Source organism: Anolis carolinensis, chromosome 3 (genome assembly GCF_035594765.1).
Source record: "Anolis carolinensis isolate JA03-04 chromosome 3, rAnoCar3.1.pri, whole genome shotgun sequence".
NCBI lineage: Eukaryota > Metazoa > Chordata > Lepidosauria > Squamata > Dactyloidae > Anolis > Anolis carolinensis.
Genome location: NC_085843.1, coordinates 163,819,100 through 163,846,932, shown reverse-complemented (window position 1 = coordinate 163,846,932; position 27,833 = coordinate 163,819,100). Strand labels below are relative to the sequence as shown.

The following is a 27,833-nucleotide window of genomic DNA, read 5'->3' as shown; positions in this document are numbered from 1 at the left end:
TTTATGGGTGTGTCAGAAGGGTCAGAAGGTGTGGCAGCAGAAATTGGAGAATAAGTTGCTGTCACCCTCTGGCTTTCTTAAACTTTGGAGAGATATAAAGCATTGGGTACTCTTCTCTCTGCCTCATGGATGGGTGCCAACTCTGCTTCCTCTGCCCAGAAGTAATATATTCTTCATTAACCTTGTTTTAAGAAAGAGCACGAAAATGTATGAATAGCATGACTGCTACCTATTTGCCCCAAGGGGGTGCAGAATTTGTCTGTAACTTTATCTGTTGCCATTTTTAAAGAAATGTAATATTTCAATTGGAGTTAATTCCCCCCTCCACTTACCCACCTTTCTCTTCTTCAAATGACTATTTGCCTGCTTACATGTTTTCTTTTATGGTGGTAATATGAGACCTTAATTTGAAACAGTAGATTCCCTATTAAGTAGATATAGAATTTGTGGTCGTATCTGTTGTATGTATGGGTGTTTTAAAATATCAGATCCGGTTTGTTTTGACTTAAAAGTCCAAATTCAGATTACAAATTATAGAGGGGAAGGATGACAAAAAAAACTGTTGACTTAGGTATTTTAAAATGTTTTTGAGGATGAGGTTAACCCAGTGGAGGTATTTTATAATTTACTCTTTATTTTGGGGGCCCTTGGTCACAGCAGGCAGACACTTTGGTGACCACAGTTTTAGCATAATGGAAAGGAAATGTGACTGAATTTTGAAACGAGAGAGATGATGGGACAGGTAAACGGTGTTATGCGACAGAAGCAGTATTTTGTGACTCTTTAAAACAAAAATAGAAGCATTATTTATTTTTCAAAGTGGATTTTGAAAATGTAGAATACAAATAATTTTAGAAATGTAGGTCAGCTTATGTCAGAAGGAGTGCTGCGTCTTTTGTATCCATTTACATATTTAGCTACCAGTACTTGATGTTTATCAGATTGTTCTTGATCACATCCATCCCCTTTTGAAAAGAGTGAGAACTATGTATGTTTGAATATGTTTGGATCAGGCACTCAGTAGTTATCAGTTATTCTCCATATATCAACATCTCTGTAATAATGGACTGTTTCAATGAATTCAATGCATTGTGTAAAATCAGGTTTTTATTGCTAGCATAACAGGTGACCTTGTTCTTTGGCATCACATGGATTCAAAGGCATTTTCCATATTCAGTTAGCAATGTTATTATTTGTACATCAGCCAGTTGTATATTTAAGACCTTTTATTCTATTCTCATAGATTTGTGAATGCACTTAAAATTAATGATTTTTAAAGGAAATCCAAAGCAGAATATGTAAGGAGTTAGTATTTTTTTCTTTTGACATTTTTGAAGGTGCAGTCTGAGAACTGAAATATTATTTTAAAAATGTAAGGTACAATAAATAATCAATTTGCTGTGTATTTTTCTGTGTAGGTAGAAATATCTCACAGGCTTGACATACTGTAACACATTGTTAATTTTAGTTTTTAAAAGGGTTTTAGCAGAAATATTTCCTTTTCCAGTATACTTCTCTTATTTCATTTTTATGTTGGAGAATCTTCGTTATTCTAAAATATTTTCTTCCATTCTCTAATAATCACAAGTGATTTTTTTGGGAATCTTGATTCCTTATTTTCTGTTTTAAAAATTGTAAAGATTTAGCAGACTCATAAGTCAACCCTATACATGTTTACTCAGATGTATCCCTGACTACCAGGTAAGTGTGTGTATAGGAATGCAGACCTAAGATTTGTGTTCATTATATTCAATTACCTGGGAGTAAGCCTCATTCAAATCAATGGTGCGTAATTCTGAGTAGACATGTATAGGTTTGCACTGTAAATCTGCTTGTGATAAATAATGCATTACTTCAGGAATAAGGCTTTAATTGCTGAAGCTTGATAGCTCTAATTCTGTTTTAAAATGACAAAGCTTTTACTGCATGATGCTAATTTTTGTTTTTGAGAAAGTAATGTATGGCTCTGAAAAGGACCAATAGGTATCAAGGACGGCTTTATTGGAAATGAAACAATGCATTTAAAGTATATACTTGTGTAGGGATCAGTGCAATAGGAATCTTGTTCCAGAATTTAACAGTAAAAAACACAGTTATATATAAAATTTGGATTATTTAATTTTAACATACTATGATGATGATGATTATTATTTTGATTAGTGTCATGCATATACATTTTGTATTTTCTTTCTGTGGAGGAGTTTCATTGCATTCAATTGAAATACCTTGCATTTTTGTCCAGCTCTAAAATGGTTAGGGATGAAAGAAATTTCTGTGATACGGTGGATGCTTATTACTGGAAAATATTGGGAAATCATGCTTTCAGGAATCTGTGGTGTGCCTGCCATCCTACTTATCTATTGAAAAAAGCCACAGCAATAATAGCCTGTACAAGAATGTAGATGCCGGTATGTGAAGAGTTAATGGCATCTCTCTCCCCTCCTTTTCTTCCCCTGCCTTGAATTGTTTTGACAACACTTTTCAAAAGTGTGACATTCTGAGCCCCTGCAATACAATGTAATATTACTGTAATTACATAGGTCATTACATTTTAAATACGGAACAATGAAATGCTTATCACACTAAAAAAAAAGAACAGGTGTTCTTGCCCTTCTTTGGTATTTATGCTAATTTGTTTTTCATCTCCTTTAGAAATATTTATGGCTCGGCATTGTTGAAATTTCAGCTTCCAACATGAGGGTTTGATTCATTACTAATCTTTAAGGTTGAAGGCTCCCTTGATTTCCGAAACAAGGGTTGTGGTGTTAAAACTAGACAGATGTTCATAATGTACGTACCGTTTTCGAATGTCACTGTGTTTGTGCTTCATGGGATGGATAAGCTGTTCATTGAATTGTACCGTTCACTTTGTCCATGGCTTTAAAAGAGTAACCTCTGAAACTGTGAAGAAATAAGCTATTTTCGGCACATGATCTTGTGACACTAATCAACTTAAGCACATACCCTGGGAATCTTTCGGTTCTTAGCTACGTTAGAATGTTGTTTCCGACTCCAACATAGCTCGTGAGGCATGTCACAAATAGAAAACAGCATTAGCTTTGTAAACTTCATTTAAACTTCTCTAGTTATTTTAAAAGAGGCGGGAGTGGAACATTAATCAAGTCCTGACTTGAAAAGCGTGGAAGGGACAGGGAAAGGTTTGAGATGCTCCTGGAAGCTCTAGACATGAAGTTTCCATATCCCTACATTAAGGCAAAATGTACATCCATCCTCCCACCCCAAATATCCTAAAGGTGGCATTTAATAACCTTTTAAAATTCCCTGTATTCAGTAGCATACCAAGATTGGTTCTTTGGCTCAAAAGCCTAAGGTGACACATTGCTTTCATATGAAAACGCATTTTTCTTTCTTTCTTTTGCTAAAAGGAGGACAGCTGCGGGTTTCTTTTTCTTTTCTTTCTTTGCGTGGATGTGTGTGTGTGTGTTCCTGCAGCATGACTAAAAACTGTGCGGGCCCCCATTTCCAGCTGTCTGGCAGTTATGTGGAAGTTGGATTATGGCTGTTAAGTGTGAGACAACCTGGATTTAGCAAATGCTTTCCTAAACAGGGAATAGGTGATGGTTGCAGGGTTGAGGGCGGGGAGGAAGTATTAGGGCAGCAGCTCTTGCTCTTGAATCATACAAAGTGACATAAAAAGACATTCTTTGGGCCAAAGTGCATTATAGACGCTAACAAAAGAGCACTTGCGGATAAGAGAGGCTGTGGTGTTTTTGTTTTTTTTTGTGTTCAGGGTTGTAGGTGGAATTAGAATGTTCTTCTTCCCACACCTTACCTGTTGTGGGAACTTTTTTGTTCCTTGTTGCTCCAGACTGCAGCTGCTTTATTGTTTGTGCAGTAAAAGAGTTTGTATTCCTCCAAGCCAGCCTGGCCCCCATTGCACCCCCATCTTTTTGTATCTCTATGTTCTCTTTGTACTGAGCTATGGCAAATATGCAAGCAGAGCCTCGCCCCTCGACTTGCAACTTGCCACGTTTGTGAAGGAAATGGTTAATTTTACAACCTAAGGCAAACTTGCACCTCAACAGGTCTGCTGAAAGAAATGTGCCACAGTCATTTGCTGGCAAGCACTGAAGGGTCATAAATCTACAGGGTTTATTTACAGCCTATAACACTTATGAATGTTAAGATATTTGACGCCACGCTGGCCTTATAATATCCAAGGTCCACAGACACTAGCAGTGGGTCAGGTTTCTTTCACTAATTATAAGCAATGAGAGATGGGGAGGTGGGGGGACATTGGGGAAATAAACCCATGAAAAGCTTAGATTGTTTTTTGGGGAGGGGGGGTGCTTGGTGCTCATTCAGGGCTAGTTTAGACCTATGATTTCGAATTAACACTTGCAGTGCCAAAAAGAGCAAAGGAAGCACTAAGCAAATCTTTTGCACAACCTACATTCCTCATGCTCACAGTGTCATGTTAGGATATCTAGATAGGAAACCTTGTAAAAATATTTCCCAGAATACTTGCAAAGAAACAAGATATACCTATCAATATATATTATGTACCTGGAAGGGGAAAATACTGAATTCCTAGATTAATACCAAAGTTAAAATTGGAATTTTAACAGAATTTATGTTAACCCCCCCAAAATCAAGAACAGAAGGAAGAAGGGAGGGGGGGGGAGGCAAACTGTGTTACAATAAAAAATGTCTGGAGAAGGAACCAGTAAACACGTTCCATTTGAAATCTGATTTAGAAGAAAGTCTCACTTTCTACATGTTTTAGAGAACAGAATAAAACCTGAGTCCACAGAGTAAGGATTTGATGATAAAATTTCTTGGTGGCCAAAAGAAAACAGCTCATTGTCAAAGGAAGAATGCTAATGTGTAGAGGCATTTGAACAAATATTTTGAGTTCAGCTACTGAAAGGGAAGTTGGGAACCTAGGTATTGGTTAGTCTTAGTGTTTGGAAAGTCCTGAAGCCAAAGAAGCAGCATCACTTAAAGCACCCCCTTGATGATGATGTTTGATATTTAATTTCCCTGGATTAAACAAGTGTATTGTTTAATGCTTAAACTGGCTTTATATGTTGATGCTGTTTCTCTTTAAAAATATTTAAATTGAAGATATATATATATATATATATATATATATATATATATATATATATATATATATAAAAAAAATGTTTAAGGGATCATTCTGCGTTTCAGAGAAAGTCCTAGGAGAGAGAAAGTGTGTTGGTGTCAACAAAAATGGTAGTCCAGTTAACTATACATATGGAACCAAAGGGTTTTTAATCTTCTGTTTGAAATCCTCAATCTTAAACAAATGAAAAAGATTTTTAAAATCTTCCATAAGTGCCCCTCTTTCTGCTAATAAATGTTGAAGAAGTCTAGAGCAGTTTTTATGAATTTTCCTAACTGGTTTGAGTACTGTAAGTTATTAGCCTCTAGGGATAAATCTGAATCCCTTAACACCACATTACAGAGGTGATGTGGTAGGACCTTTTAGCAGGTTATCAATAGTGTTGTTTGTCTGTTTCCCAAGAGAGTTCATTCATTTGCAACTCTCCCATTTCATTTTGTCTGTTCCGTTTTGTTCTTTTTGTTTAAGTGCTCCAAAACGTTCCTCATTCTTCTCGAAGCTGAACACAGTGAGCAGGCAGCGATGAATGAGTTAAATTGCTAGCTAAAGTTTGGAGTGATGAAAAGAAATTTTGGAGCCTGGTTGGCATTAACAGGGTACAGCACATTTTACAGAGCTTAATTAGTACGAACTGTAATTGTTCATGGTCTGCTAGGAGGGGTAATGCAGGAAAACTGGAGTCGTTCTTTTGCAGTCTTTAGCTTTAAAACGATAAATCACTTGCATATTTGTGCAATGATTCAAATGGAGCTGAGACCTCTCCATCTCAACATGTGGTAAATTGTAAAGTCAATGAATTGCAGATGTAGGCTACAGTCAGATTGTGTGTGTGGAAAAAGCAGAATGAATGGGAAAGAGGAGCAGGATAAATATTTACTGAGAAGATAACAGCTTTAACTTGCTGGGCCAATTATAAAGCCTCATATATATTAGCAATTTTGTTTTTAACCATTTACTCTTAACTTGAATAAATTAAGTCAAGGGCAGGGACACTACCGCTCTTGATGAGCACTGTTAATCCTTGACAAACACCGGCTTTCCTATATTAAAACACACATAATCAGATTAGGAGAAATCAGCTCATTACTATTACTTGTGGCTAAGTAAATTAATAAGAGAACAGCTTTGCAGAACAGTTCAGGAAAAGATGCAGGAAGGTTATGAAACCTTCCATAAGAGATTCACCAAAGTTATGTCTTTCTTAGAGAATATACTCCCAAATTCTATAAGGGATCTGTTTCTACATTCCTTTCACACCCAGAAGTCTCATCAACTTCACGGAGACTTCCTGCTTGAATAAGGGAAGCATAAAGAGCATGTCGTTCATTTTTAGCATGTTGGGAATGCTCAATGACCCCATTGTTTGCTTCTCAGTTATCCAGAGCTACTTGTTAGTTTGATTTAGGCCCCATTTACACAGCCCAAGCAGCACCAGTGCTTTTCCCCCTCCTCGCCCCTCCGCCCTTCTGGCTTGATTACATGGACATATCCGGATACCTTAAGTCAGAATGAAATCATTCTTCTTGACATGCAGTAAAAATATCATTTGTCACATACTGCTCCTAATAGGAAGCACAGACATTGCTGTTCTGTAGTATGGTTTATTCCAAATATCATATAAAATCATATAATATCATATAATATCATATAAAATCAGTGGGAATTTAGTTGGGAATATTGTGCTATTCCCTTATCCCTGTATCTTTACATGGATCTTGGTAGTATTTTAGCATATCTGAATGTTGAAACATTGTGTAATACTTAAGCATCTTTGGATATGTAAACGTGGGATCCATGAGTTAAAAGCTGAGTAAATAATTGTACTTGTACTTAGCTAAAGATAACAATATTGGCTCAATTCAGATTTCACATTTTTCAAAGTCTTTAGACCAAGGCTTACATGCATTATCCACTGTCTCCCTTGAACATTACACATTTTCATAATATTTTGTTGTTACAATTTGTTACGTTTTTATATTTGTTTTATAAAGTATTCATTGCTAAGCAGGAATTTGAACCTAGGCTCCCAATCTTGGCTTCTGTATCACTCTAGTTATTTTCAGATATTTTATTCAGAATTAATTTGGGTTAGTGAAAACAAGGGGTTGGGCTGCATGGCCATTGTGGTCTCTTCCAACTTCATGAGTCTATGATCTACACTGTAAAATGAATGTAGTTTGACACTACTTTCATTATCATGGCTTAATACTGTGGAATCATGGGAGTTGTTGATTGGTGAGACACTAGCACTCTTTGGTGGAGAAGACTAAAGACCGTGGCAGTTAATGTGGTGATAAACTACATTAATTGTTGGAGAAGGCTAAAGACTATGTCTAATTCTACAGTGTAGATGCACCCTTAGTTTACCCTAAACATAAGTAGCTCTGCTTTAGATGTTATGACAAACAGTTGAAGATATGTCTGTTTTGAATAACTAGTATTAGAGCTACTAGGTACAATCAATATCACTTGATAAGACTCATATCACTTTGATTTTTATTCTGCATTATTGTATAATAAGTTGGAGCTTGAATAGGCGTGCTAACATTGAGTCATCAAGATATATTGGATCACCTGTCCCTTTGTTTTCAGGGGGTCTATGGCAAGCATGATTAAACCTGGATCCAACATAGTATTTTTAGATAATCCAATCAGTAGACGTTCTCTAGTAATTCATATGGCTAGAATTGCATGGACATTTCTTGGAAATGTAAAAATTATATAGTTTGTCTGAAAATTATACATTTGCCAGAATATTTCTTCATACCAAAATAAACTGTATACAGTATATAGAGAATACATGTTACTGAAAGAAGTCCAGGCTATAACTCTTTTCAATAACATTTAGCTTACTATTTGAGATCCAGGAGTAGGAGAGTCCAGTTAGAGAGGTTTGTAATTTTAGTAAGATCAAGGGTTCTTCAGAAATGCAGTGAAGAAGATTCCAAGGTGTGTTGGACTTGTAGTTGGTACACCCAATGGCCTAGTTCAGATCCCACAAATTCAGTTTTTTTCCATTTAACTGGATTTTGGGAGCATCCTGCATTCTCACATCAGCCTTTCTTGTGCATAGGTTTCCTTGTCATTCTTTTCCAACCATTTCTTGCCATGATATTCAAACCACCTAACAATGGTTAACAGTGGTTCTAAAACATGATGTGAAATGTTGGGTTTCTGATCTCAGATCAAGGTCGTTGTCTTAATATTAAGTTTTGTTATGGCCTTTGGATAGTACAGTGAAATTATGTAATACTCATTTTGCTGACTGATGATGAATGGCTGATTTTTGAGAGACTATGTTACAAATTCTTTAATGAAAGGTAAACTGTTAGGAAAATCATGACTGTTTTTATGCCTACTTTTCAGTTCATTTCTAGAATGAATTGGTGGAATATTGAATGATCAGGCTTTCAGACAGAATAACAGGAACACCAGACTGTTAGTAAATGGGGAAATAGGTAGACCTTACGGTAAAGAAAGTTTTATAGGGATGCATCAAAACAGGTGCAAAACAAGTGGACTGTGTTTCTGTTTCAGTTCCTGAAAATGAATTTATATGGTGTTAACATGGATCTACAATGCCAAATAATGCCATTTGAACTGCATTATGTAGTCAGTGTAGACCCATATAATGCAGTGTGGACCCCTGAACTGCATTATATGGGTCTACACTGATCATATAATTCAGTTCAAATGGCATTATTTGGCAGTGTAGGTCCAACCATTCAGTGACATGATAACCATGCATTAGGCTAGTCTTTGAAGTGTTACAATTTGGATCCCATTTTGTAAAATTAGAGAAACAAGACACAAAGAAGGGTTTAAACTGGAAAACAATAGAAACATGATTGTTTTTATATTAACTGAAATATTATGGATTTGAAATAAACTTGTTACTGTGGAGAGTGTGTCCAAGTCAGACCCACTTTCTGATACAAGTTATATATAAACTGTTATAAAGTGGGCTCTACCCTTTAATTTCTGCAAAACCTAAATATAGGTTAACTTAAACTTATTTACCATTTGGAATCACGCAGAACTGTATCTCAACACCTTAACACTACCATATTTGTGTTTGTGAATTCATTTCTTCTCTTGTTCTGTTTGTAAGTGTTCAGATGTTATTGACGTTTGTTAAATTTTATTGATGGGGTTCATGGTTTATCGTTTTATGGTTTTACGGTATGATCCTTTTGTACATGCTTTGTCTTCCTTCCTGTTACCGTTTATAGATTTCTTCACAAGTGGTGTGTACACACATTGCATATGTGAAGAAGGTTTCAGGGACAGAAGGGAAGTGTGGTTGTACTGCTAGCCCTTCCCTGATATTGAGCATTGGATATTGGAAGCATGGAATTTGGAAAAGGGACAATCTAAGTTCATAAAGCTATAATTGCTTAAGCATTCATTTGATCAAAAACCCTGAATGATAGTAGTTCTAGACAATTCAGAAGATGTTATTATTTTCCCAGTATGGGATTCAAGGCTCTCTTAAAACAAACATAGTTTAAAAATAATTGAACTACCAAAATTTTAAATTAATTTTTTTTGAAATAGCAGATAATAATCCAGGACATTACAAAAACTAAATTCTCAAAAGCCTTCTGTAATAAAAATGTTTTCATTAGAGTCAGAAAGATATAAAGTATGGTTCCAGTCTAACCTCTTTGAAAAAGAAGTTCCTGAGCTTGGGAACAGCAATGGAAAAGCCATCTCATGTGTTCCCATCAAACGTATCTATGAGGGTGGTGAGACAGATTGAGGGGCCTCCCTAGATGATCTGAAAACTCAGAACATATTTGTAAGGTAGAATACAGTCCTTCAAATAACCTGGATGTGAGTTTTATTGAATTTTACAAGTTACTGCGTTGCTTAGAGCTTTGCACATGTGAAAACCTTTTAACAATACAAGAACAAACCTTATGCTTTCCTCCTTTTCTTGGCTTTGCTGATCAACACATGGATCTCAGGGGAGGGTCAGCAATGTGATCCCACCCACATCTGATATTGAAGAGGCTTGTTTTAATTTTTGAAAATTACAACTTTGGTACAAACCATAATTTATGTTGGATCCAAACCAGCAATAGCTTAAAACTTGTTTTCAGTATTAGTCTGTATGGCAAATGAAAAGCTTAAGCTGCTGAATCAAAGAAATTTAACTATTGATTGTAATATTTATTTATATTCCACTTTATCTCTTTAAAAAGACACCCAAAGTGGGTAACAACATTAAAATAATACAATTGAAGACAAGAGTCAATGTATGAACGTAAGTTTTTTTCTTGCATTGTTAAGAAAGGTTTTCACATTTTTGTGACACAGCAACATTAAGCAGAGAATCTCAAGGACTTAGAATGAGAGACAGAAAGAGGTTTCTTTTATTTAATCATGTTTTAACTTAATCATGTTTTGCGTGCTTTGCCCAACTCTTTGTCAGTCATGGAAATGATTTTTTAAAACAGTCCAATTTATGTTGATACTTTACACTTCAATCCCTACAGTGTTGTTAAAAAAAAGGTCAATTGAACTCATTGGAACATAAAGTGTTTGCAAGTATGTATAGGATTGCTGGAGCCCCAGATAGTGCAGCGGATTAAACTGCTGATCTGCTGAACTTGCTGACTGAAAGATCGGCAGTTTGAATCCAGGGAGCAGGGTGAGTTCCCGCTGTTAGCCCCAGCTTATGCCAGCCTAGCAGTTTGAAAACAAATGTGACTACATTTGTGACTACAAATGTGACTACATCAATAGGTACCGCTCTGGCTGGAAGGTAACTCTCTTCCATGTAGTCATGCTGGCCATATGACCTTGGAGGTGTCTATGGACAACGCCAGCTCTTCAACTTAGAAATAGATATGAGGACCAACACCCAAAGTCGGACACGACTAGACTTAATGTCAGAGGAAACCTTTACCTTTACTATAAGATTGCCGCCACAGTTAAACAAATAAGGTTTTAACATATGTTTTAACATTTTGGTGTTTCAACCAAAGCAGTTTCATTTGACCAAATGAAAACAAGTGCTACTTTCATTGCAGGGATGTGTAGAGAGCTTCATTCAGACATGACTTCATTACTCTTTAGTTGTTGAATATATAGGTTCTTCCTGTCATATTCAGTGGTACAAATAATCCCATTAGAAGATATGACCTTGAATGAAGAATGAAAAAATGATGGCAGCTTGTTGGCTAGTTTTTTGTAATACAGTAGAGTCTCACTTATCCAAGCTAAATGGGCCGGCAAAAGCTTGGATAAGCGAATATCTTGGATAATAAGGAGGGATTAAGGAAAAGCCTATTAAACATCAAATTAGGTTATGATTTTACAAGTTAAGCACAAAAACTTCATGTTATACAACAAATACCCATTCGATATGTTATGTTATAATTACTGTATTTACAAATTTAGCACCAAAATATCATGATATATTGAAAACATTGACTACAAAAATGGCTTGGATTATCCAGAGGCTTGGATAAGCGAGGCTTGGATTAGTGAGATTCTACTGTATATCTTTTGGTTCGCAGTTTTTGTAAGGAGATATGGCTTATTTTACCTTGCATGAAGATTTACACTACTTCCTTTTAATTACTAGGCCTTTTTGTTATTTATCTACACAGCTGTTGTTATGATTGAGCCTCATGGCTCTGTTACTGACAGACGTGGGCGTAAGACTCCTCGAGAGTCAGATACTCTCGAGGAGCGAGAGAGAAAAAGACTGCGAGACATATTTGCAGCACCATCTGACGAAGAATCTTTCGAAGGGTTTACGGAGAGAATGGAGGAGGGGCTGGTTAGCTCAGAGGAGGATGAGATGGATTGGACTCGGGTAAGGGAGGAATTGGGTGCCACTGGCCATGATGGGACAGAAGATGAATGGGGACCTTCAGGATTAGACCCATGGCTTAGCTGGAGGGATGGGACGGGATCCACAGCTGGAGATGCTGTTGGGCGTAGTCAGAGGTGTTCCAGCTCTGACGAGGAAAGTGATGAGGAAACGCCCGGGTTAAGGAGGACAGCTGACAGTGATGAAGATTTGTAACTGGCATAAAATGGGGCTTGGGAGCAATTGCAAATTGCGTCGGGCAAGGTAATCTGGGCAAACGCTTGGGATCCGTGTGTGTGTGTGGGACGCTTCCCTGAAGACTTGTGTGCTTTCCTGTGCTGAGACGTAAGTTGATTGGAATCCAAGGTCAGACGGCGGGAGGGATTGTGTGGGCATTTGTTTGTGCAAACCTGTGCTTACTCTTATTAGCTTGACCTTCCGTCGTCTTTCTGACGGACGCCATCTCCTGCTTTGAGAACCCGGACTGAACTGACCACGGCTTGTCTTCCCCCCTTCTTGGACTTGGAAAAACTACAAACGTCTGCTTCTGGCTTTGATCTACGGAACGGAACTGGTCTACTCTACTTCTACAATCCTTGGCTGAATTGCTCGTGTTGGAGATCCTGTCTACTGTGTGTGTGTGGGAGCGACGCAAGTTACTCTAAGCACAGTGCTGGCAGCAGAGAGGAATCTGCTGCCAATTAGTTGCATTCTTTGTATCTTTTGTTCCTTGGCTTTCGTTCTGTTAAATCCTAGGCTGAAGCAAGCAGTTTGTTTTTACCCGGATTAAACTCCGGTTTAATCCGGTTTATCTTTTGAACATTTACTTTTGTCCCTTTTTGCTCCTAAAGGCAAAAACTGCCTGGCCCTTGTGTTTTTACGGGCTTTTTTGAGTTCTGTAATCTAATAAACTCTGTTACTTTGAATCTTGTGGCGTTCTGTCCTTGACAGATTGCCCGACGCCCATAAAAAGTTTATTGCAGCAATAAACCCGTCAGGAAGACGATGGATGAGTTAAGAGCCAAAGTAGACCAATTGCAAACGGCCTTTACCGTAAGCCAAACAGCTTTTGCTGTGAAAGGACATGTTTTGACTCCTGAACGCTTTGACGGAACCAGGTGCAAGTTGCCAACCTTTTTGGCACAAGTGGAGCTTTATTTTTCTCAGCTCAGTGTTCATGCTTTTCCTACTGACACTAGTAAGGTGGCTTTTATTTTGAGTTTGTTGACCGGTCCCGCAGGACAATGGGCCACTAATTTAATTTTGGGAAATGACCCAGTCAAGGACAATTTGAATAATTTCAAAAGGTTGTTAACTGATACTTTTGGGGACCCTCTCCGCACGGAGAACGCTGGGTGGGCTCTGTATCGGTTGAAACAGGGAAAGGGGACTGTTTTGGATTACTTAAATAAGTTTAACCTGTATCGCCACCAGCTGGATTGGGGGGAAAATGCATTCATGCTTTTATTTACTGCCGGGTTAAGTGATATGCTCCAGGATGAATTAGCACGCTTGGAGCCGGCTGAAAGCTGGGACGCCTTAGTAGCTAAGGTGCTGCGTTTAGACGCAAGGTTCGAGGCTCGTAAACACTCAAAAGCAATGTGTGCGCCACCCATGCATGTAACCAGGGCACCTGTGGTGATGGGGGAAGAGCCCATGGAGCTTGGGGTCTTTAAAAAACTGTCTACAGAGGAAAAGAGCCGTAGGAGGCAGCTGGGCTTGTGTTTGTACTGTGGGAATGCTGGGCATTTTGCCAAAAACTGTAATGTGAAACCTTCCCAGCTTTCGGGAAAAGGCCAGCCCTAGTGCGACGTGAGTCCAACGCACTAGGGCTCCTCAAGCAGTCAACTGAGGGGAGGAAGCATGTTTTCGTACCCATTACATTATCTGTTGGGGGAAGGGAACTTGTTTCTACTCTGGCACTGCTGGACTCAGGAGCTACGGTCTCCTATGTAGATATTGAGTTTGCTAAGAAGCATGGCATTCCTAGAGTGCGCAAGGCATGCGACGTGTGGGTGGAGGGAGCAGATGGGAGACTGCTGGAGACTGGGGTGGTTAACCAGGAAACCTCAGCAGTAACGTGGGAGGTGCAGGGAGTAACGGGAACGTTTGTGTGGGATATTACGAGCTTGCCTCGATATGATGTGATCCTGGGGATGGATTGGCTATCTGTAGTAAACCCACAAGTGGATTGGGCAACACGTAAAGTGATCTTAAAGAGGCAGGATTGTTGCACTCTAAACGTTACTCATGCTGATATGGAGGGAGTGCCTGCTGAGTATGGGGAGTTCTCTGATGTATTTTGTAAAAGAGAAGCGGACAAATTACCACCGCACAGGCCATATGATTGCGCCATCAAGTTGGCAGAAGGTGCGAAACTGCCAGCAGGGAGGCTGTATGCCTTGACTGTACCGGAAAGGCAAGCTTTGCGGGAGTTTTTAGATGAAAATTTAGCCAAGGGGTTTATTCGCCCATCTAGTTCTCCAACTGCGGCACCAGTATTCTTTGTAGCCAAAAAGACTGGGGAACTTAGGCTGGTCTGCGACTATCGGATCCTAAACAAATACACCATTCGGGATAGGTACCCGCTCCCTTTAATCTCGGAACTGTTATCAAGGGTGCAAGGGGCTAAGGTCTTTACCAAGCTTGACCTGCGGGGGGCCTATAACCTAATCCGTATACGGGAAGGGGATGAATGGAAGACGGCATTTAACACGTGTTTCGGATGCCACGAGTTCCGAGTCATGCCTTTTGGGCTTTGTAATGCTCCTGCGGTCTTCCAGAGGTTCATGAACGATGTGTTCAGGGACCTAATTGACCAATTTTTAGTGATTTATTTGGATGATATCTTGATTTTTTCTAAGGACGAGAAAGAACATCGTCAACATGTCAAGCAGGTTCTGCACCGACTGCGGGCTAATGGGCTTTTCGCCAAGGCTTCCAAATGCGTCTTTCATGTGCCTGAAGTGGAGTTCCTAGGTCATGTAGTGTCAGGTAGGGAACTTAAAATGGACCCACATAAGGTTGACGCCGTCAACTCATGGCAGGAGCTGAAGACTAAGAAGGATGTACAAAGGTTCTTAGGTTTTGCTAATTACTACCGGGAGTTTATTCCGAATTTTGCAAAGCTCACGGTACCTTTGACGCAGCTTCTGCGCAAGAAACAGCCATTTGTGTGGGGGCGGGAAGCTCACGAGGCGTTTCTACAACTTAAGTCTAGTTTTCAATCGGACAACATACTAACCCATCCTGATGTTGACAAACCGTTCGTGGTAGAAGCGGACGCTTCTAGCTACGCGTTGGGGGCTGTATTGTCTCAGAAGGATTCCTCAGGGACCTTGCGTCCCTGTGGATTTTACTCGCGGCAACTAACACCCTTCGAGCAGAACTATACCATATGGGAGAAGGAGTTGTTGGCGATTAAGGTGGCGTTTGAGGTGTGGCGGCACTGGCTTGAAGGGGCACGGCACCAGATCGTGGTCAGATCTGATCACAAGAACTTAGAGCACTTGCAAACAGCAAAGAAGTTAAACCAGCGTCAAATCCGATGGGCTTTGTTTTTCTCCAGGTTTAACTTCAAGGTGCAGTTCGTAGAGGGGAAGGCAAACTTGCGGGCCGATGCTTTATCCCGCAAGCCGGAGTTTAAGACCAATGAGCAGGTTGTATGTCAGACCATCTTGCCTACTGCCTCTCTGTGTGTTGTAGATAATGAGCTCGGGTTACATGACCAGATCCTTGAGGCTCAGAGGGATGATGTGTGGACACAGGAGCAACTGATGCTGCTCTCAGCAGGTAACCGTACCATACTGCCGCATCTACAAGATCAAGACGGAGTATTGGTACGCAGGGGGCAGGTCTACGTACCAGTGGGGGCCCTCAGGTTGGAGGTGATTAGAGCCCACCATGACGAACCCATGGCTGGGCACTTTGGCAGATTCAAGACCGTGCAGCTCATTACCAGGAGCTATTGGTGGCCAAAGATGCGGCAAGACATTCTGCGCTTTTGTGACAGCTGCGCCGTTTGCCAGCAGAGTAAGACGCCTGTTGGGCGCCCTAGAGGGTTGTTGTCGTCTTTACCTGTTCCGGACAGGCCATGGCAAATCATTTCCATGGATTTCATTTCAGATTTGCCTAAGTCTGGGGGTTATACTTGTATTTGGGTGGTGGTGGATTTATTTAGTAAACTGGCTCATTTTATTCCTTGTTCAACCATTCCGGCGGCCCCTACGTTGGCCTTACTATTTACTAAGCACATCTATCGTTTGCACGGAGCACCCGAGGTGATTATTTCAGATAGGGCTCCGCAATTTGTGTCACGCTTTTGGAAACATTTCCATGAGTGCTTGGGGACTAAGTTAAACGTTTCTTCAGCCTTTCATCCGCAAACGGATGGACAGTCGGAACGGGTTAATGGGCTCTTAGAGCAATATCTGCGTTGTTTTTGTTTAGACCAACCCACGGCTTGGGTGAAGTGGCTACCGGTGGCGGAATTTGCTTACAACAATGCGGTGCACACATCTAGTCAGCATACGCCGTTTGAGCTAACTTATGGTTTTCACCCACGGGGAGGTGTGGCGCCGTCGACCAATGTGGTCTCTTCGGACCCTGTGTACCGCTCTACGGAAATGGCTGCATTGCATGATGTTGCCCGTCGCTTACTGCTGGAAGCTAAGGCAACGCAGAAGACTCAGGCTGACCGCCACAGGCAGGCAGGGGAGGAGTTGGAAGAAGGGGATTTGGTGTGGTTATCTTCCAAACATATTAAACAGGCTGGGGGAAAGTTTGCGCCTCGGTATTTGGGTCCCTTTCCTATCGTTAAAAAAATTTCTTCCGTTGCGTTTCGTTTGCGTTTACCGTCTAGTTTAAAGGTCCATCCAGTCTTTCATCGTTCGCTGTTGAAACTTGATACCTCTAGTCGTCGTGGTGCTATAGCGGAGGGTATCACTGCCACTTCTCCGCCATCGGGGGAGGAGGCCTTTGTGAGAGGGGATAGTGTTATGATTGAGCCTCATGGCTCTGTTACTGACAGACGTGGGCGTAAGACTCCTCGAGAGTCAGATACTCTCGAGGAGCGAGAGAGAAAAAGACTGCGAGACATATTTGCAGCACCATCTGACGAAGAATCTTTCGAAGGGTTTACGGAGAGAATGGAGGAGGGGCTGGTTAGCTCAGAGGAGGATGAGATGGATTGGACTCGGGTAAGGGAGGAATTGGGTGCCACTGGCCATGATGGGACAGAAGATGAATGGGGACCTTCAGGATTAGACCCATGGCTTAGCTGGAGGGATGGGACGGGATCCACAGCTGGAGATGCTGTTGGGCGTAGTCAGAGGTGTTCCAGCTCTGACGAGGAAAGTGATGAGGAAACGCCCGGGTTAAGGAGGACAGCTGACAGTGATGAAGATTTGTAACTGGCATAAAATGGGGCTTGGGAGCAATTGCAAATTGCGTCGGGCAAGGTAATCTGGGCAAACGCTTGGGATCCGTGTGTGTGTGTGGGACGCTTCCCTGAAGACTTGTGTGCTTTCCTGTGCTGAGACGTAAGTTGATTGGAATCCAAGGTCAGACGGCGGGAGGGATTGTGTGGGCATTTGTTTGTGCAAACCTGTGCTTACTCTTATTAGCTTGACCTTCCGTCGTCTTTCTGACGGACGCCATCTCCTGCTTTGAGAACCCGGACTGAACTGACCACGGCTTGTCTTCCCCCCTTCTTGGACTTGGAAAAACTACAAACGTCTGCTTCTGGCTTTGATCTACGGAACGGAACTGGTCTACTCTACTTCTACAATCCTTGGCTGAATTGCTCGTGTTGGAGATCCTGTCTACTGTGTGTGTGTGGGAGCGACGCAAGTTACTCTAAGCACAGTGCTGGCAGCAGAGAGGAATCTGCTGCCAATTAGTTGCATTCTTTGTATCTTTTGTTCCTTGGCTTTCGTTCTGTTAAATCCTAGGCTGAAGCAAGCAGTTTGTTTTTACCCGGATTAAACTCCGGTTTAATCCGGTTTATCTTTTGAACATTTACTTTTGTCCCTTTTTGCTCCTAAAGGCAAAAACTGCCTGGCCCTTGTGTTTTTACGGGCTTTTTTGAGTTCTGTAATCTAATAAACTCTGTTACTTTGAATCTTGTGGCGTTCTGTCCTTGACAGCTGTATAACTTAAGTACAAAGGCATCATGTATAAATAAGCATCTGCACTAAGGCGATACTTATGAATTTTATCTAAGGGGAACTCATCAAGAACCGAACTTTTTTCTTCCTTTGCAACAACCTGAAAGCAACTACATAAAGAAAAACACCTCTCCCACAGAGAGTATTTGCTTGCATCTCTGCATCATCTGTAAATTATCCAATAGCCAGGATAGCATCAGAGCGTGTGGGTGTACACATACATAATAAATCTATTTTGTATCTCAGTTCAAATTTGCTCACTTTTAAAAATGCTTTTGATGTCTAATTTCAACCATCTAACATTTTTCTATGGTGCTCAAGCAAATAAAATGAAATTTGTAACATATGAACCATTTCAGTAATCAATGCCTATAGTATATGTGGATCTAAGTTTGATATTTATAATTTAGATAACTGCACTTAGTCATCCAATGAGTGGATACTGACAATATGGAGTTCTGGCGGCTGCCATGTGTTCTGATTGACCAGGGAGTCTGCGGGGTTTATGGGAAGAAAAGCCTAGACAAGTTTTCATTAAGCTCTAAATCTGGCAATTGGAAAGGGAGAGAATAAAGGGAATAAAAGAGGACAAGTTGTTAGTGTAGCATTCTGTGCTCCAAAGGGAAATGTCTTTTAGGCCAGAGTGGTTCTCAGGCCAAGAATTTCAAACTTGTAGAGAAACAGTGTCCAGAACACACAAGTTGTTTGAACGGGGTGCAGGATTGTCATAGTAATTCGAGCAATCTCTGCTAACTGAGTGGCAGCTTTTATAAAGGCCACAGGATAAAGCGTTCAGAATCATCCCCCCTTCCCCCCTGCCTTCTCTGTGATTCAATCCTGAGCAACTGCTGTTTCTGTGGGTATGTACAAATGAAGGGGAGGATGGGATAAAAGAGGGCAAGCATGTTTGGAGCTGCTTACTCATCATTAACTTTCCCTGGTTTTGATGAACCTAGAGTTGATTCTCCCCCCTCTCCAAGTGACAAGTTCAATTATTTTGGCATCCCCCCCCCTTCCCAGTGTGTGTGTAAGTGGTGCAAGTTGTTGGCAGTCAAGGCAACTGAGTATGAATTGTATTTTTAGCCCAGCTTTGAAAGGACTTAATTTGTTTCTTTTCAATAATGTGGTTATGGAAAGAAATATGGTCTTTGACTGAGTCTAAGGCTATAGAAATGTTACTCTAATAAGAAAGGGCTTTTGGGGTGAAGTGTAATGTTTCTTACCTTAAGCGTATTTTTAGGTTTAGTTAGTTGATGCTAAAATGCTTCTTAAGGAGTTCATTTCTGCACAATAATAAGCATATTTGTGTTTTTTTAAATGTAGGATTACAATACATTTCTGATCATTTCTATACCTTGAGAAGCTAGACTTCAAGATTGTAAATGTTTCCTTGCTAACAGCATTGGGAGAACTTAAACTGTTTAATTTGTGCTAAAGACATTGGATGCATAGCAGGGAGAGAAAAAAAGGGAAAGGGAGTCTTCTGTTACAGCTTGGTCAAGAAGATTGGCTTTTATCACCCATTTCCAGAATAACCTTTTTGCTTGTGACTCACTTGGAATTCTGCCATTTGCAAAGGCATAAAGCCTAAAATAAGTTCACTGAAGTAGATTTTTTTGTTCCTGCTTTCCATCTTGCAGCCACATTTCCCTTCAGATCTTTCTGGACAATTGTGGGAAGGCTCCTGAACAATGTTGATGGGCTGGGGAGTTGTCTCAAATAGGGAGCCCCCCACCCCACATATTATTTTGCATTGCTCAGGCTGAGGTTTGGATTGACCTTCCAGAAATGTCCAGGAAAAGATGGGAAAATTTTCTGACATGGGTTTGCTACAGTTGACATCTTTGGTTCTAAGCCGATGTTTGTATGAAAATCGGCTTTTCAAAATTAATGAGGCTAGAAAAAAGTCAGCAGAATACAGAAGGTGAAAGAGTAATAGCATGATTATTCTAGGTCTGTTTTCTTATGTCTAGGGAGCTAGAAAGTGGTCTCATGGCATACTACTGAGTTCGTTATGTGCTAAATATATATTTGCTCAAACCCGTTGACTTATTATACAGGAAAATTCAATCGCTGGCAACTCTGTTTTTTAAAAGATGTTTTTTCTAGTGTCCTGACTCTGTTAACACATATTATTTGCCCCTCCAATCATGATCTCTGTTCATACTGGTGTCAGTACCTAGGTTTGCTTCTTTATGACTAAAGTCTTCAGATGGAAGAAAGGATAGTGAACCCCATTCTGTTGGTGTCTGAGTTCAGTTTCTAATTTTCTGCGGTATAAGTGAACTGATTGCCATTCAGTGTTATAAATGCACTGCATTTTCAGATGCTGAGTACAAATGTATCTTCTGCCCCTGACACAGAGTGCCCCAGCTTTGGCTGATAAGGGTCTTCCATAGAGATGCATTGTGTCTTTTTTGTGCCAGATGTTCAGAGATCTATTGACCTTTCTTACCATCAGAAATATATGAATTCTTGTCAAAAGGCCCTGCAGTATAAAAGTCATCCCTCCTTATCCCATCATGATGGGAACAATGATTGTTATTGAAGCTTAGAAGTACTTAGTTACATATACAGTAGAGTCTCACTTATCCAACATAAATGGGCTGGCAGAACGTTGGATAAGCGAATATGTTGGATAATAAGGAGGAATTAAGGAAAAGCCTATTAAACATCAAATTAGGTTATGATTTTACAAATTAAGCACCAAAACATCTACCTATATATATATAAAAGAGTGATGGCATCACGGCAGCGGACAAAACAACAAAAGTAAACACCCCACAACCTCGAAAATTGACAGCACAACCCCTCATCCATGCCTCTAGGTTGATACAACAAAAAGAAAAGAAAAATAAAGTCCTAATTAGAGGGAGATGAATAATTGTTTTTATCCTATTGCTTCCAGTTAGAAGGCTAAGCTCCACTCACTTGGTCTCCTAGCAACCCACTCAGCCCAGGGGACCCTTTACCATAACTACCACCAATTCCTCAATACTTTATTTCCCATACCACCATACTTCGCCACAGCAACGCGTGGCCGGGCACAGCTAGTTATGTTATAATGCTATGTAGTAATTACTGTATTTACGAATTTAGCACCAAAATATCACGATGTTTTGAAAACATTGACTACAAAAATGCGTTGGATAATCCAGAATGTTGGATAAGCGAGTGTTAGATAAGTGAGATTCTACTGTACATATATTTTTCAAGATATAAATACTTAACATAACTGCAACTTTATGGGGGTACTGTCAGTCTTTTGGTGGTATAGCTTGCTTTTTGTTACCATTATAGTTATGAGGGTGTGGTCTTACTAAATGGTGGAGAAAGAATATTACATGGTTCAAGTGCTAACTATTGCTCTCTTGGTGTTGTTATGTCAGTGATGAAATGCCTAAAGTTTGTAGCATCCAAACATTGGTTTCTTGAAAAGGAACTAAAATTAAATATTCTAACAACTTTTGAAAAAAAATGAAATCATAGCATTATTGTATAAAAAAACTGCAACTACACAGGAACAGTTAATGCTCATGGCAAAATGCCATGCTCTGTATTGTATTAAATTGCTGTTAATTTTGCTAAATTATAGATTTATCAGCTGCGTATAAACTGTAATTTCTTTGTAAAAGCATCTTGCGGAAGCCTGATTATTATAATGTACTCATGTTATAAATATGTGTTTTTGTATATAAACCAATCTGTATCTCAAACCGAGTTAAAAGGTTTATTTAACTGGGTAGAACATGTCACTCTTTTATGTTAAAGGTGATCCTGTTTATGCCTCTCTCTCTCCCATTTGTTTTAAGGGCCATTTTCAATGCTACCTTTGTGTCTGCCATTGCAAATAAACAAGCAATCAATCCCTAGGTTTTGCTCCTGGTGTAGTTATGCATATTTTCCTCATTTCCTACATAGTAGGGAATGTATTCTATCAGTAACTTCCTCAGCAGTTTGAGAAAGTCTTTACACAGAGTATGTTACTACTTACATTGTATTCTGAGAAGCCTTTTGGGGATCATAGATAAGGAATGCCTTTTGTTAATCTTTTTATTAATCTGATTGGTTGTTGGAAGGATTATTTAAATAAATAAGAGCTGCTAGAATTTGTCTCATGAATCATAAGCTTATTACATTCCAGGACTCAGACACACCTTCAGGTAGAGGTGTGTGAAATACTTGGAACAAGTTTCAGGGCTGTGTGAAATTTGTATGTTGCTGTGCTTTTAAAAACCATGGCTATTTTTTTCACTAGATAAATCTTTCCTTCCCCCTCTCCTTTCTTCAGTATTATTCTTTAATAAGCTCATAGTCTGAACATAAGCTGACCATTTTGATTTGAGACATGTGTGTTTCTGAGGCAAATGTAGTCCTCTATCTTAGCAAGATTGGGCAGATGACTGGAAAGATAGAACTCCTTTAGGACCAAAAAACGCAGATAAGGCAAAACAAAATCTGTCATTACGTTAATTAAACTGAAATTAATTTGCAAAAACACACCCTGTAGAGTCAACCCAACTCAATTTCAGCTTAGTAATTGCCTTGTGGTGAGAGGGAAAGGTGTTGAGAGTTCTGAGGAAACCGTTTGCATTGGATGTCATTTTTTTCCCTGTCTAATCACCCAAATGTCTGTGGCAAAGACATCTTTTATCAGTTGGTTGTTTCCTGAAATTGCTCACATCAAATAAACCATTTAGTATGTCTAGGCATTTTGATCTGGTTGCTGTGGCTGCAATAGAGATGGAACTTTCTAATTTAGCTTTCTATAAATGTTATCTTTGCATGGTAAGGATCTTGCAGGTTACTGTTGATCCAACAGATTAAGAAGCACAAATAATCAAGAGATTTCTTATCTCTAGCATTCAAGAGAGTTCTTATACAATTATTTTCAGCAGACCTTCATACAATCAATAGACATGCATCTAAAAAAGGCCAAGTAGTATCCAGATTATTGTCATTATTCATTTAAATTATTGATTTGTTATCAAATTTACCATATATAGTCATGTATAAATTGACTTCATGTACAAATCAAGGTCAAATTTGGGGGCCAGAATTATGGATTATGATATGACCTAGGGATAAGCCTAGGGCAGTGGTTTCCAATCTTAGGACCTCCAGGTGTTTTGGACTTCAACTCCCAGAAATCCCAGCCAAATTACTAGCTGTTAGGAAATCCTAAACACCTGGAGACCTAAAGGTTGGGAACCACTGGTCTAGGGTCTTTCCATGGAGCGGGAAAAGCATCAATACTGTCTCAGGGGACCAGTTGACCCTAGTTGCCATTGCCATTTACCCACCCAAGTATTCAAAAAGCCAAAAATGGTGCTATGGTAAAGAGAACGGAGAACGTTGGTGTTTTTTTAAGGTTCTCCTAGGATGGCAAAGTTCTTGCCTTTTTCTCTCTACGGGATATATTCACATTGACCTGTGGATAAATAAACCCAGTATTTTGAAGTTGATTTTTTTAAACTGAATTTCTGTACCTATACATGAGTATATATGGAATATTTCCCCTTCCTTTTGGAGAAATAAACATCTCTCTTCTTCAACACTGAGATATTGAAACCACTGATTACTTTTGCAACTGGTAACACTTTGTTGAAATGTCAGTATTTGCAAATATCAGATTGGTTTTTTTTCTACAGTAGGTGGTGGGAGTCGATTTACTCCTTGCAGTGCATTTCCATCTTTTTTAACTTGCATGGGAATATTCAATGGGATAAGTTGCATGAGTGAAAAACAGTTTGAAATAATCTTGCTGTGGTAGTTTTTGGCCCCATGATTAAGTAGACGTGGTTGTGTTATTATTATAAAAATGTTTCATAAGTGTAATAAAATATCATTTATGTCATTTGAATAAAAGGGAGGCCAGAAATATATTATTTCTTTAATGGATTTTCCCTTCATCTTTTCCCTTCAAAATTGGACTCAGGGTGGCTATATAAAATAAGATAACATGAATTAAAAACATAAAAGAGATTAATTAAAACACATCAACAACTTGAAAACTAATTTAAAATCCATCTGCACATAGAAATTGTACCACCTGAATAAAACCTCTTTCATTGCAGTAATTCTTCCTATGTTCCAAAGGCCAGACACTTTGTCTGGATCTACAATGCCATATAATGCAGTTTGAAACTGTATTATGTAGTCAGTGTAGATCCATATAATGTAGTTCAGTGCAATTAATCTGCATTATATGGGGTCTACACTGGCCATACAATGCAGTTCAAAACTGCATTATATGGTAGTGTAGATCTAACTATAGCCTTCCATCTGTAAGTGTCAGAAACCCATATAGAAGAAAGAAAACTGAATGGGTGTATGGAAGGTGTATAGACTCTCCATCCAACTCAAAGGTCTTCATGCTGTGTGTGTGCTCACACATACACATGAAAAAACACACTATGTAGCACTGATTTTTGCTGCTTTATTTAGTAAGGAAAAGAGTGGTCTGAAACTTGGTCAGAATGTAATGGGGGATTTCTACTGTTAGAATGGCTTTTCTCCTTGGAATCAGAAAGGCAACCACTGGTATCCAGTTTATCCACTTTACACCATTAAAACATTGTTCCTCATCATTCTTCTCCTGCTGTTTCCAGTTCTGAGGACTGTATTTATTATCTCCTTTATAATAGGTTGCAATTTTGTCACATGGAAATACATAGTCTTTAACAGTACTTGCTGATATATTTTGTGTGTGTTTTTCTCCAATGAAACTGTTAACTAGGGCCTTCTTTTCTTCTGGACAAAAAAGATCAATTTTGCTATGCTGCTTGGGTCACTTGGTTTTTTGTTATTCCATCCCTGTCCTTTCTCTCTAGTTGTGGCACAGTGTGGCCTGGATTATGCATGATGATATGTGATATATGATATGCTGAGGACATTGCCTTGGGTGTACAAACACACACAGGTTTTTCCAGTCCCTTTCAAATCCAAGACTGAATAATACATCTTCTATGAGGCATATCTTACAGGGATGTCATTTGCAGTGATTGCATGAATTGTTTCCACACTAGTGAAATTATATTGAGCCAGTGTGCTCTCACAGTGTTAGTAAAAGGGGATTAGTTGCACCATATTCATCTAAATTGCAGCACTATGTAATTTAGTAGCACTATGTAATTTGTAACGGTGTGAAGAGGATTCTGAGTGTCTGATCATTATCATTGGAATTCCATTGATTTGGGTTGATCTTGGTAGGCAGCCAAAACCTGTAGGGGGTAATTCATCTGCCTCTTTCCCTGGCCCCACTCTTAGAGTAAATGTGATGGCTACATCACAGTCAACACTAGGGAAAGGCATGCTGCTGTGACACATATCCACTATGGACCTCTTGAATGATTTGGATGATTTCCCACAAACCAATAAAACAATGTGGTAGGATTGATAAAACCATCTTAAGATGCAAAGCATGCTGCCTTGGCTTATCAGCACCAATTCTAGTCATTATTCCTCTTCCTGTGTCTTGTGTACTACCCTAGTAGGATTTCCTGCTATAAAGTTAAACTTTGAACTGGGCTTGGTGACCAACAAAATCAAAATGTAGATGCATTTCTGCATTTGATTATGGGGCACAATGTTTGGATAGCTAGTTTTTATAGTTTTTCAGTTACAATCTTTGCATAATCTAGAATCCATGTACTACTATTTGTGTGTTGTAAAGGAACTTGCTGAAAAGCAGCATGTGTTTATGTGGATTTTACACAGGGAGTTGTGTTCCATACAAAAGGGAGGTTTTGCACAGCATTTTGAGTCTTAAATTATCTCATGGCTGTAGTTAAACACTACAGTAGATCCTCCACTGTGCGAGGATTAGGGGTTCAGGACTGTTGTGAAAGTGAAAAAGTGAATAAAAAGCTATTTGTTAAGCTTGAGAGAACCCTTCTCTAGGAATCTCTAGGTTCTCCAGTGTGATTCTGTGGTCAGCTTGACCATAGATTAGCTGTGGAAGACCTAAAGATTCCTAGAGAGCCTATATTAATTAAATCTATTAATAATCAAATACACAGAAGTTAAATTTGCAAATGTGGAGGGCTGACTACTGCACTGTTTCATGACATTATCCATGGATTGGTCCATCAACCCAGTGATTCTGTTTTTAGGATTTTGAAAACCATAAAGGGAAGACCCCCCCCCCCCCGGTTACCCTTTCTCTGTGGTTTTCAGGAGATAAATTGACACTTTCAGAAAAATTGGGAAAAGATGCATTATTAGCACTACAGTGTGTTTGAAGAAGATGTACCTGATTTTAAATATCTCCAACAATGAATTACCCATGAATGGGACTCTTACCACTTGAAGGAGTGGGGCATAGAGTTTCAAATGATTACTGCTAAGTGACTGTTGCAGTGCACAAACAGCCCCTAGTCTCTGTCATTCCATAATTGTGGTACAATATTTGTTTCAATGGCACTTTGTTCCGCCAATATCAAAGAGGATTTGTCTGTGATACTGGCACTTTGTGGAAACAGGTTGCTTATGTAAAAGGAGAAGCTCAGGTCTTTGAAAGTGGCTCCATCATTTGAAACACCCTGTATTTTTTGTAATTGATGTGTTTTTTCAAGTCATTTATGACTTACGAAGACTCCTAAGTGGACCTCTCGTTGAATTTTATTGACAGTCTTTGTTCAGAGGAGATTTGTCATTGTCTTTGTCTGAGGAAGAAAATGTGTGACTTCCTCGAGGTGACCCATGGTCAAGTAAGGAGTTGAACTCTCTCAAATGGTCAGGAGTTGAACTCTGGTCTCATATTGTCCTAAATCCAACACTCAAACCACTACATCTCACTGGCTCTCACTAGCACATTTTACAGATTGAAAATATATTTTTTAATGTAAACTTGGCTTGGAGTCAAACTATCATAGTTGAAGTACAGTCTTTCAAAAAACAAAAACAACTTTTTTAACGTTTTGTTTCAACTATTGTAATCTGCCTTACGTCCCAAAGTGGAAAAAGATAGAACACAATTTTTTAAGATTTTGTTTTGTTTTAACTAATTACCAGGTGCTAAGATGTAAGAAACATCCATACCCAGATACAGGCAATTATCAATCACATTACACACACATACCTGAAGAGACATTGATAGTCTTATAGGTTATATGTGTTTCCAACATCATTGAAATTCCTGGTCTTGGGGAATTATCTAATATTGATAATTAGAGAAAAAGAAGAAAATTATTTTGTTTCCCCAAGACCAGGAATTTCAATGATGCTGGATACACATATAACCTAACCTGCTTATAGCTTTTAGAGAGTAAATATAAGAACATATATTTTTAATAAATAGCTTATTCATTGTTCTGAAAGAAAGCCTTCTGGGAAGCAGATACATTTTCTTCCTGTTTTTCCTTCTTCTTCTCTGGACCTTTACACTTTTTAGGTTAGTCTTCGAGTGCCATTTTCCCATGAGTGAATGAATAACATCAAAATTAGCTACATATATGTAAAGCAGATTAATCTGAGTCAATTTAATCCCCAAATCTCCATCAAATACTATTCAGTTAATTACATTTCCCCATTCTTTGTTTGCAAACAATATCCACACTCATAAATTACTAATTTCCGATTAACTATGGCATAGGTTACTAATACATTTAACTAAAAGGGACTCAATATGTAGTGATATTGACTGCCCCATTGTTTATTAATATGTTATTTCCTTGAGTATAATGTAACGAGTCATTTACTGTTCAGATTTCAGTGGGAAATAGCAATT

General features: G+C 39.2%; 1 protein-coding gene across 38 annotated transcripts in view; it reads left to right on the top strand.

Moving 5' to 3' along the window:
* The window catches only part of tcf7l2 (transcription factor 7 like 2), a 253,477-nt gene that overhangs the window by 6,095 nt on the left and 219,549 nt on the right, over positions 1 to 27,833 (top strand). Inside the window, exon 1 of one of the 38 annotated variants that reach the window (XM_062975727.1) lies at positions 111 to 161. The exons of the other annotated variants lie outside the window; for them this stretch is intronic. Within the exon in view, the coding sequence (XP_062831797.1) occupies positions 126 to 161 (36 nt within the window). The 5' untranslated portion in view covers positions 111 to 125. Of the gene's footprint in view, positions 1 to 110; positions 162 to 27,833 lie in introns of those variants that run through there. 38 annotated transcript variants of the gene reach the window in all.